General features: G+C 40.4%; 1 protein-coding gene across 50 annotated transcripts in view; it reads right to left on the reverse strand.

Annotated features, from left to right (window-relative positions):
- Window positions 1-12,277, reverse strand: part of SVIL (supervillin) — a 208,705-nt gene that overhangs the window by 22,396 nt on the left and 174,032 nt on the right. For 39 of the 50 annotated variants that reach the window (XM_065586854.1, XM_065586847.1, XM_065586839.1 and 36 more), the window contains 6 exons: window positions 10,552-10,702; window positions 4,320-4,409; window positions 4,140-4,226; window positions 2,785-2,962; window positions 2,198-2,370; window positions 579-734 (listed from right to left, as the gene is read on the reverse strand). In XM_065586854.1, the coding sequence (XP_065442926.1) occupies window positions 579-734; window positions 2,198-2,370; window positions 2,785-2,962; window positions 4,140-4,226; window positions 4,320-4,409; window positions 10,552-10,702 (835 nt within the window). The remainder of the gene's footprint in view (window positions 1-578; window positions 735-2,197; window positions 2,371-2,784; window positions 2,963-4,139; window positions 4,227-4,319; window positions 4,410-10,551; window positions 10,703-12,277) is intronic. The other 11 variants (XM_065586841.1, XM_065586858.1, XM_065586855.1 and 8 more) reach the window with 1 other exon arrangement.

Raw genomic sequence — 12,277 nt, forward strand, 5'->3', positions numbered from 1 at the left:
TGCCACTTGTTCCTGCCTTGACAATTTTAAACTCCACTGGAGAAAAAAAGAATAATAATAAATGGCATAAAAAGCAGCCAAAATCCATAGCCTTTTCCATTTGTGAAACTACTTTATTGCCTTACTCGACAATCATATGATTTAAAGATTCTGACTTGCCAAACAAGTAGTATTTAGCAGAGATTAGGCTCAGTAACAATGTGTTGCACGAATTGAAATGGCATTATGGTATTTTTACTGCAAGTGGAAAGTGGGTAGTAATGGGTACCAGAATAGAGGCGAATATTAGGAAGATAAAGCAAAAATTTAAATAAAACCCCACAGGACAGAAAAACAGAAATCCTGAAGTTTATCCTCTCCTCTTTCCTTACCAAAGCCGTGCCAGTCATCACCATGTTCATTTACGTGGCATGTTATATCCATGACTCATAACCTTACCTTGTTCTTGAATCTTTTAGGTTGTAAACTTTCCAGGGCAGGGGGTTCTTTGTCAATATAGTGGGGCTCCAATTTCTAGAGGAGCCTTTGGACGTTACCATAATGAATACATATTGATAATATAAAACCTTCTTGCATACCTTTAATTTGCAACAGCATCAGTTTCTTGTATGGCACAGCACTGTTGTTGGAGTTTTGTTCAGTTAGATTGACACTTCGTAAACTGACGCTGCTGAAGTTTTCTTTGCTTGCTAAACCAGCAAGTGCTACTTCTGAGAAATTTGAGTTTGTAGACACTTACACACACAAAACAAAACAAAAAACCAAACAGGAGACACAAAAAGCAAAAAACAAAAACAAAAAAAAACACATTATGTTTCGTTTCTATATTTTATTAGATTTTTTTCTTGCATGGCTCATTTTCAGCTTTTTTTGTTGTTGCCACTGAAAAAGACAACAAAAAACAGGTTGAATTTAAATTTAACAGCTAGTCCAAAGACTCTGCTCGTCTTAATCATTAGGCAAGTTTCTAGATATCATCCCATAGTAAACTGTCAACGATCAGTTTACCAAACATATTTTATTTTCAGAAATTCCAACTTAAGAAATATCTTACTCAATATTTTGGGAAGTGCAGTGTACATTTGTGATGCAAATATAAATGATTAACAATGCTGAGAGAGAAGCCAAGACTAATTAGTTGCAATTCCCCGCAAATTTATCTCAGCCACTGTGATACAACAGGCATTTACACACTCCAAAGTCTCAGAGTCAGCTTATTATAAAGTTCTAAAAGAATCTCAATTCTTCACCATTAACGCCTATTTCTCAACCAAAACAAATGATTTCAGAAGTTTATAATTCAGATTAATGCTTCTCTTTACATTACATCACAATACTAGAGAGACAAGGTGGGTGAGCTAAGATCTTTCATTGGACCAACTTCTGTTGGTGAAAGAGACAAGCATCTGAGTACACAGAGCTCTTCTTCAGGTCTGGGAAAGGTACTCAGTGTCACAGCTAAATACAAGGTGGAACAGATTGTTTAGTATAACACTGCAAAGTACAATACTACACAGAATTTGTTTTAATCGATATAGGCAACATAAAGATTAGTTCTCTTCACTGCAGTGGCAAAGGGAAGCTCTTAACCAATGCACTGTAATGATAGTTTGCCAAATAAACTTTGAAGAAGCATTACACTACTGTGACTTGTTAATACTGTGGTTATCATGAGAACACAATGTCACTAATGCACTTCACTGCAAGTTCCTTCTGTAAGGAAGCTAATGGTTTGGAGTTACGAGGTCACTTTTGAATTCTTGAGGGATAATTATGGCCATGAGATTGAGGGAAATTTACAAGAATAAAAGTTGGTCAATTTCTGACAAACTAGACTTGCTCTCTTTTCCCAACAGAAGAATAATTTGTCATCATACTAAACATGCATTTTATCTGCTCCTTAGCTGCTAGTGGCATGTTCAGCCCCTCTCCTCCCAACTCGACCCAATCTCTCAAAAACTCAGTGTTGTTCTCTCCTCACTGGTTGAATAGACTGGAAAAGTTGGTATCAGAGTACTGAAGTCGGTAACCTTCCCTCAAGGTTCCCCCACTTCTTTCTTGTTCCACTGGGGTTCAATATTTTACCGATGTTCAGCCTTCTAACTGAAAACCTCTCAGAGAGTGTTATGTGTATATTTTTTTTAGCTCTTCACTACTAGAAAGATACTGGCACATAAGAGCCATGAAATTGACTTACTTTTTTCTACTTTCATTCGCTTTGACTCCATGAAGGCAATATTTAATCTTTGTTCGGTGTATTCATGAAGAATGTCCTCTCGTGCAGCCAGCAATTTCAGGGGGTTCCTTGAAGCCTGAGCTCTGCGCATAGGTCTCACGGCACGTTTGTGCTCTGCTACAGAAGAAGTTAACCTAAGCAGCAAATGAAAGTTTTATAATCTTCAGATGACATAATTGGTCTTAGTCAAAAGCCACTAATGATTACAGACTTGCTCTGTACTGGGATGATATTTAAAGCTAAAGTCAGCTCACTGATGCATGCGTAAGCGTATTCCAGAAATCCAGAGAAGAATTGGATATGGCCACTGTTAAGAGACATCTAAAAAAAAAATTTCTACAACTGAACATTTTGGCCAGCTCTGCATATCTGTGATTAAAGTTAGCCAACTCTGGGCAAAGATTTGGTTAAGTTGGAAGGTTTCTCCTATTGTGGTAAAGATGGGAGTGGAGGGGACTGGTAAAAAGGGGAGACCAACGGCCATTTGTAAAACATCATGGAAAAATTTATATTTATTCATTCAGAACAGCGAAAGAGAAGGAGCTCACTTTGGTGCATAAGGATCAAAGATGGCATCAAAGTCCTCATCAAGCTCCAAAGGCACTGTGGAAGTTGGGCAATCCATGTGACGGTAAAATTTGGAAAAGGTTTCATCATCGTCTAGCTTCATCACCTCTTTCACTGATTTTCCTGTGACCGTTAGCACGGTTTCTTGCATCCCACCAACTGCAGATACAGATAAAAGAAAGATTCTCTTAAATACTATGCTGGGTTTCTGACCTTAAAGTTGTGTGTGGCAGTCTTTTGTTTTTCTGTGCATTTTTTTTTTTTTAAACAGAGATGAAATGTAAAAGCTAGCCTAAGATGAGATAGCTTGACACAACGGTGATACGTGCAGGGCCTGTGGTGCTCAGTAGCATGGATTTCCTACACTAAAGAATGAAGGCCAAATTCTGCCATCCTCACCTAAAGTAATGTATCAGGGAAAGACACTACTCAGGGTTAATAAGAATGGCACAATCCAGATCTTATTTTAGTGCCTCATCACATTAAATTGCTCATTTTAACCTCCTCCAGTGAACAGTAAACACTCTTATTTATTTCTGACATGCTTGACAAAATGCCAAATATGAGAATAAGGTCTTGGTCCCAAAACAAAGATGGGAAAACTTGAAATGTCTAGATGTGCGGACAACTTAGTTTATAATCAAAGACACCAAGTTATAAAGTGAATTATAAAAAGACACTATAAAAAGATTTTTAAAAATTACTTCAGTGAAGAGGGTGGGGAAGATGACCAATGCACTGGTTTGGTATTAGTAAGATTAAAACAATGAACCAGCATTGGAAGCCAGATTATCATAAGTAATGATAGGTTCTTATGCAAAGTCCAAAGTGGTGATACGATTTTATAATGTTATCTGGATAATTTGCTAGAAGCAGTTCTAAAATTTGTGCCAGGGTTTGCCAGGGCTGAGCCTTGGCACCTCTAAACTTGGCAATTCAAAGCCCCGGCACCTCTGGGCTTATTGTATCAGTTATGAATGTAAAAAAATTGCTTGAGCCCTGGCATGTCTTTCATTACAAATTAAGCACTAACTAGAAGCAAGAATGTAATGGGAAAAGATGTGGGGTGTGTGTGTGGGGATGAGACAGTACTAAAAAAGAATTACTATTTTAAAAAAGACTTTTTGTTGTCTACAAAACAAATAGAAGGTGGTGACTAACAAAATTTTGCAAAGACTGAATCATGAAAAAAGTGTACAACCTTTGCTATGGTCTTGGTGAAATGAACAATACAAGTACACAAAGTTCTGCTACCAGGTACTGTAACTAAAATACATTAACTGATTTGAAAAATCAGGTAGAGAGTCTATTACATTCTTAAATTACTCTTACATACCTTTGTTATTCAGCCTTCCCAAAAATGTTTCCAGCTTGTCTAGCTTCATGTCTGATTCTAACTGCATATCAGGCCTGGCTTCTATTTCTAAGCAAAATGAAAATATTAAAAATAGTTACAGTGTGATTAAAGCACGTATAAAAGCTTCATCATAAGTTTCAGCTATTTTTGATTACCTACCTTCCAGAGGCTTTGAAACTGGAGTGGTAGACTTCAGCCTGTTACAGAAAGGGGATGCTACTGGAGTTATGGCAGTAGGTGATGCCAAGCCTGCAGAATAAGCAGAGTCTTTCAGAATGCCACATCCATTGTAAACTAGGAGGCTTTATTACTGCAAACTAATGCCTGTTAAAGTAACCTAGTGTGGGAAATGGGTTTTCTATTAAAACAACCCTTTGTGCTTATTTTAAAATTTATATGGTTTGGATTGTATGTACCATTGTGCATATCACTCAGACACTTGTAATGTTTTTGAGCAAAATAAATGATTTGCAGGGAATCTACTGAGCTCTTGCTCAGAACATTATCTATGGAAATAATCTTCACACATCTACTAAGCAAGGTAGCAAAAAGAAAGGCTTGAATTGTCAAGACAATTCCCTTCCCCATTCCCACCAGCAGCCAAAGTCCATGGGGCTCTGTGGCTTTCATATGCAAGTGTGGAGACAGGAGTTACAGGGGAAGCAAAGCAGTAGACTCAGATTCAGGAACTGCATCCTGTATATTTCAAGCCCCAGTCCCAATTCAATATGCACTTTAATAACTAGCACAAGTTTCAGAGTAGCAGCCGTGTTAGTCTGTATCCGCAAAAAGAACAGGAGTACTTGTGGCACCTTAGAGACTAACAAATTTATTAGAGCATAAGCTTTCGTGGACTACAGCATCCGAAGAAGTGGGCTGTAGTCCACGAAAGCTTATGCTCTAATAAATTTGTTAGTCTCTAAGGTGCCACAAGTACTCCTGTTCTTTTAGCACAAGTTTGACCAGAACAAATTAAACTCAGTACATAAGAACTTTTTTTTTAAATGAACATATGGAGATTCAGTAAGAAGTGATACTATTTGGGATTAAGGTTCGCCACATCAGTTGGGATAGTATATCACAACACTGAATTGTATCCCTCACTCCTTAGCTTAAACAGTGAAGAAGAAAAATCTTTATACCTTTTAAAAATGTAATGACTATTTTTCCATGTAGTAACTGGCTGTTAATTACTGAGGAGCTCAGGTTTAAGTCTTGTTTTGGAAACTTTACTGTTTTCCTCAGATAATATAAATTGAAGCTGCATCAGTTTAACAACTCTTTTCATTATCTTTATATGAAAGACACATCACCCTGGAGCAAGCCCTAGCATGCAGTAATTACCAAAACACTGAACTGAATATAGAACACAATTGGGCATCTTATTAATGAAGACACATTTTGCTACTAATTAACGAGGCCTGAGCTAGGGGCAGATTTTAAAGTAGCCAGTAAAGCCTTTGACCAATGGAGTATAGGTGAGAGAGTGCCTGGACTGATCACACAACTCCCCCTGCTGCTGGATGAACAAATCAGTGCAGAGAGGAGCTCCTGAGGGTGATAAACGTTCATTTGCCAATTTGGAGACACAAGAATCTTCAGCCACAAAGTGATTAAGACCGAAGGAAAAAAAAACAGTGATTTAATTTTGTATGTTTTGTTGCGTTTTTACCTTGCCGTTTAATTTAAATCCGATCTTTGATAATTCCTTCATCTAGGCAATACATAAATGATGCATATATGTAAATAAAATCCAGCCCAGACTACTTCTAACCAGTACAAATGTCAGTGGCTCTCCAACTTCCTCCACAACACTAACATCCACAGCAACTGAGCAGTTCCCCCTCCCCCCCCCAATTTTTTTCTTCTCTCTGTTTTTTTTTTGTTTTTGTTTTTAAAGAGCAACTGCTAGCTTCAAGCACTTAGGATGTTTGGCTCACGTTCTCAGCCTTCAATCTGTGGCCCACTGAGCATTTGCTGAAGGCCCACAGAGAAATGCTGGTTCACATGGCACTGGCTCTCCAATTACCAGCAGCTAGAAATAAATATTTTCCTAATGTTACTTCTCCATTAAACACCTAATGCAGTTCCCACAAGGATGTTACACAATCACAGATGGTAGGGTGTGTGGAGAAGGTCTGGGAGATCACAAATAGGACAAGGAAATGGCCAATGAGAAGAGCTGGGTGAAATTTTTCTGAAGAATAGTTTATTCAGCAAAAAAAATGCAGTTTTGGTTGAGCTGAAACAATTTACAAATTTGACACAAATTTGCTGAACAGTTTCAGCCAAAAAAATTTGGGGGGGGGGAGGAGAAGAGGGGGGAGAGAAGGTGTCTTAGGCACCCTTCATAAAACATAAAGGAGGTACCACCGCCTCCCCCCTAACAGCTGGAGAGTGGCGGCAGCTGGCCGGGTGCCCAGATCCTGGGGACAGTGCAGCTGCCAGCAGCAGCAGTGCAGAAGTAGGGGTGGCAATACCATACCGTGCTGCTGCTGGTGGCAATGCCACTTTTGGAGCTGGGCAGCCGGCCTGTGGCTGCTGCTCTCCGGCGGCCCAGCTCTGAAGGAACAGCTGAGAGTGGCGGCTGCTGGCCCTCTGCCTGGCTGTGAAGGCTGGTGGCTGCTGGTCGCTCAGCTGTGAGGGTAGCTCAGAGGTAGGGGTGGGAATCCTGTGACCCCCCGCTTACACAGTGGACTTGTGATCCCCTTTTGGGTTGGATTCCACAGTTTGAGAAACACTGTGTACTTTTACCCTATAGTATAAAAGTACACAAAAGACCAGATTTCACTGTTTGTGATGCAATTTTCACAGCTGCAAATTTGGTTGACACCTATCTATATCTACATCTCCAGGACCTGACTTTTCCTTTCTACTCCTGCTCACTGAAGTCTTGTTCAGGCCCTAATTCTCTCCCTGCTTGAGGCTTGCAACCTTCTCTCTGGCCTTGATGTTTACAACTTTCCCCCTTAAATACATATAGAATGCTGCTACTAAAATAATTTTCCTGGTTTGTCAAGTGTACTATGGATATAACTAAGGCTATGAGTTGGTGACAGATTCTGTGATTATACCTGACCTTCATGATTTCAGCCCTGCTAAAAGTTCTGGGTATGGTGCAGGAACTACTTGGTGAAATTTTACAGCTTGTGTGATGCAAAAAGTCAGACTAGATGATCATAATAATGGTCCCTTCTGGCTTATGAAATTAGCACTTTTTAAGATGAAGGGCAGAACTTTGAGTTTGACCCTACAAATTACTGTCAATGCCATAATTGAAACAGAAATATGAAAATATTAGAAATCTTATTCTGGTCTTCTAGCAGCTCTTCAGTGTGACAGTTTGCCTTTGCCATTGTGTGTTGAAAACCATCTGTCATGTCATTAAAGCACTAATTCTATGAATCAAGGAATTATCATTTTCAATCTTAGACCCTAGTGGAAAGAAGGAATATCATTTTATCTCCTGGTTCAAATGAATCTAAAGATTTCAGGAAGTTTGAAATGATCCCATGTAATTCAGTTATTTTTAAAATTAACATACTCTAAACGAAACTTGAGTTGTCTACACAAGGAATCTACTGTGCATGTTATTTTTTAAACATACCATCATGCAGTATTTTACTTTTGGACCTAAAGTCCCTAGTGCAGGACTGGACAATTATGTCCAAAGCTAGAGAAGTTTGGAGGTTGCACCCCATCATCAACAGGTGGAACCTTCCAACCCTGCATTGTGAGTGTACTCCATAGTTTTGCTGTCAGTTACATTTTTGGCATAGAGATGAAGAGCTTCCTCTGGCTGCTCCAGTGAGCAAAAAACCAACAATAACGTTTAGCCCAGGCATTAGGGCACTCACCGGGGATGTACGAGACCTTGGTTCAATTCCCGCTCTGTCTGATGTGGAGCAGGTCTCCCACCTCCCAGATGAGAACCCTAACCTCCAGCCTAAGGGTCACTCATGTTCTCTGGCTCAGTGACTATTCAAGTCCTTTATACCAAACAGAACTGCTTCAACAAGAGAGACTAAGGGCACGTCTTCACTACCCGCCGGATTGGCGGGTAGCAATCGATCTATTGGTGATCGACTTATCACGTCTAGTGAAGACGCGATAAAATCGATCCCCGATCACTCTGCCATCGACTCCGGAAATGCACTGCGGCTTGAGGCGGAAGCGGAGTCGACAGCAGAGCGGCAGCGGTCGACTTGCCGCTGTCCTCACCGCCAGGTAAGTCGACCTAAAATACGCAACTTCAGCTACACTATTCACATAGCTGAAGTTGCGTATCTTAGGTCGACCCACGCCCCCGTAGTGTAGACCTAGCCTAGAGTGACACCAACACAGGCTGGCTGGCCCTTAATGGTCCAGCCTGTGACAGATCAGGTTGACTGGAGAACAGGTGGCTCAACCTATTTATTGGACAAACCAGGGGATTCTCATAAAGAGCTGGGTGAGTCCAGCTGGAGGGGGGATAACCAGAGGAGAGGAGGGGGAAGTGCCTATTTTCTGGCAAAGAGCCTGAAAGGAGGCTGGGAAGCAGAGAGGGAAAAAGAGCATACAGGCTACCCCCAGGGTGAGCTGGAACCCCGAAGAGTGAAAGCCTGCTTGAACCCCTGAAAAAAGGGAAGAGCCTGCTAGCCTCTGGGGGCACAGGGGCATGGGACTAGGCGTAGGGACAAGTTACAGTGGCCAAGGCATGCCTGCAGGAAGAGGTGGCCTGCTGAGCCCAAGTGGGCTGAATATTCCATCGTTTTGAGTATTTCTCCTGGACTTCGTTAACGGGGTACAAAAACCCGCGGCTGGTCCAGGTCAGCTGACTCAGGCTCATGAAGCTCAGGCTGCGGGATTAAAAATTGCTGCGTAGACGTTCAGGCTTGGGCTGGAGCCCAAGCTCTAGGATCCTCTTATCTTCACAGGGTCCCATAGCTCAGGGTCCAGCCCAAGCCTGAACATCTACACAACAGTTTTTAGTCCCGCACCTGAAGCCCGCTGACCCAGGCTAGCCACAGCTGTGCCACGGGGCTTTTAATCCCTGTGTAGACATACCAGCTGACTCAGGCTTGGGTTGCAGGACTAGAATTGCTGTGTAGATGCACAGGCCTGGGCTGGACCCCTGTGGGGCCCTGGAAGGGATAGGACTCTATGAAGTAGTTTGGCCGAGGGCCAGGAGACTTCTACAGCTTGAGTAGGCTAAAGGACAGTAGGGAAAAACTGAAGTACAAGGTGCCACAGCTAGGCAGGAGGGGATGTACTGGAGTAGCAGCTTTGCCACAGACCCATGCTAGATGAGCCTATAGCACAGTGGTTAGGGCACTCTCCCGAAACATGGGAATGCCAAGTCCAAATCCCTCCTTTACTTTTACATTACAAAACTTCCCACAAACAGAAACAAAATGTTTCCTTTCGGGTCAAACAAAGTTTTCATTTGACCCAAACCTGAGTGTGTTGATTTTTCAGAACTGCCAATAAAAACAAACAAACAAAAAAAATCAGTTATACGCCCAGCTCTGTCCCGGAGATCAGTTCTATTTTCTATTGCGATGTGGCCCGCTCTGTAATATGGTGACACACAGGAATGCTAATAAGAGTGATATTTCTGGCCCTGGTCACACAACATAGTGAGGATGGCAGAAAGTTAGCGTGGCATGGACCAGCATCTATTGACACCAGTGGCTACCTTTCTAGGTCCACTGACTAAAGAGGGTGAGCCTTTCTTGATATTTTGACCTTTACATGGACAATCTGTACAGATCCCTATGCAATTTAGGATCAAAAACAAGGGTTTTGTGGTTGGCTGATTCTATGATGCTAAGATACCCCAATTATTTGTTCTGTGCAGAAAATCTGCTGTAAATCCTTCAGCTGATTATGGTATCTCAAGGATACCAGCATAACAGTAAAGTTACTGGTGAATTCTGTTTCATAGCCTAAATACAACTAAAAAAAAAAAAAAAAAATCAGTAGATGTACATTTGCTAAATATTTTGAGAGATTCTTGCAAAAAGAAGCCAGTTACAGGTCAATAGCTAACTCTCTCAATTCTTAATGAGACAGAGCACTTCAATTGTCAAATGAGAGTTATGTAATAAAGGGAAATCCAATTGTGCCCTCTGGGTAGGACTGGGGACAAAAATTGAACATTAGTATGAGTGTACAAACAATTTACTATTGAGCTTCATAATAACTGGATGCAACTGCAAACAATGCAGGACAAAATGACCAACAGAAGCACTCACTAGAAGTTACAACAAACAGCACAATGACATTTAGCTGAAGCTAAACAGTCCTCTCTTGCTAAACACGAATACCATTTCTGTTTAAGATTAGCCCTTTATTTTGACCAGATAGAGAAGCAGTGGCTTATTTATATGTGGATGATTTCTTTACAGACCTTTTTTTACCATTCGGCCAGCTACAGTGAATTGGGTAGAGTCATTGGCTGCTCCTTTACCCTTTGTCTTCCAGGCTTCTTCCCGAACAGTAATCAGGTGTTTTCTTTCTTCAATACTCATTTGACTCTCATGGCTATCTGCCACTTTCTGCTTTTTTGAGAAATGAAGAAATAGAGTTTAACTGCTGTAAACTCTGCAATACGTAACAATGAATAGGAGAAACATTTCAACCACTATCCTTTAAATTGAGAGAAAAGCGATACATGTTACAAAGGGACATCCATAGATGCTACAGCTCAAGGACCCTGCACCTTAAAAAGCTTTATAGTTTTGCTATCCTATTACAGTAGTAAGATGAAATTTCAGTCAATGGCATATCTTGGTTCAGGAAATTGACATCATTCACTCACTGCAAGACAATTAGCCTAGCTTTAATAAAAATAAACAAATTGATTAATAATGTTAAAACTTTAGGTGATTTAAATTTTCTAAATTATTGTACTGCTGAGATATTTTCTGCTAATCTGTTTGACTGATTTCTGTGAGAAGCTTCCAAATGTGAATTCCTAAGTAGCACAGTGGATTATAAATAGAATTTTTAACCTCCGAGTTTAATGATTTTTAATTCAGTCTCTAGCGGTACATTCTCCAAACCGGCTTAGCAGCCTTGTCTCTAGAGGCTGATCGCTTTGGGATCTGCGCCAGCTTGTTCTTTTTGAATAATTTTATTCTGTGATCATTCAAATGCCTTTTGTCTCACCCACATGGAGCTTTTGCCAGTTTGCTTTAAGAAAGACATTCAATAGTGTCAGTGATTAGAAACAGTTATGAGCAGGAACTATTTCAGTGCCCTCCATCCATACAGGAAACTGGGGAAGAAGGTACATTAAGTAGGAAAAAAAGCCACCATAAATTTCTCCCTCCTCTTAGCTGAGTCAGATCAGAGAATCAGTTCAGTTTCTACAAATCAGTTACCTTAAAAAGAAGCTAACATTTTTTGGATTTGTGTTATATAGAAATCATGAACAGGACACACCAAAGAACAGCATTGCCAACCATCAATTTTATTGCAACTCTTAAGCTATTTGGTGCTTTTCTTAGAAACCCAGCTGCTGTAATCAAACAATGGCATGAGAACATCAGCTCTCATTTAATTTTTTTTTTCTAGCCCTCACAATTACAGAGAAAAGCTTGAAAACTTGAAATGAATGCACCCTACAGGCTCTGAAACCAGAAAGAAAATAGGAAGACCCAATTTATATAGCTATATCTATATCTTTAAAAAAAAAATCACGTTTTAAAAAAGAGCCTGACTCATGATTTTTGAATGCTTGAGTTGACAATACTGAATGAATTAAACACAGTTCAATACTTTTAAGGGACCAGGAGCGTGACTATAGAGGCAAGTTGACAGGGAAGGAATTCAGTGTAACTAAGAATTTATCTGAAAAGATAAAGAATCATCCACCAGTAGCAAGAGGAATTACAGAGTAAGAAGCAGCTAACACAAGGATTGGAAGCTCCCGCTCTTTCCCCAGATGTTTGTGCCTCTTCCACAGACCTCTGCACAATTATGTTTGTTTGGAGTTCAATAGAAATGTTAACTGGCTGGGCAGCCAGACATTTTGACATCAAGAAATATGACAACTTAGATAAAATATTCAGAGTGTGGTCCAATCTTTTCAATGTTGTGGGCCAGATGCTAGTTTTGGGGATTTCAACCTG

The sequence above is a fragment of the Chrysemys picta genome, chromosome 2, assembly GCF_011386835.1.
Source record: "Chrysemys picta bellii isolate R12L10 chromosome 2, ASM1138683v2, whole genome shotgun sequence".
Taxonomy (NCBI): Eukaryota; Metazoa; Chordata; order Testudines; family Emydidae; genus Chrysemys; species Chrysemys picta.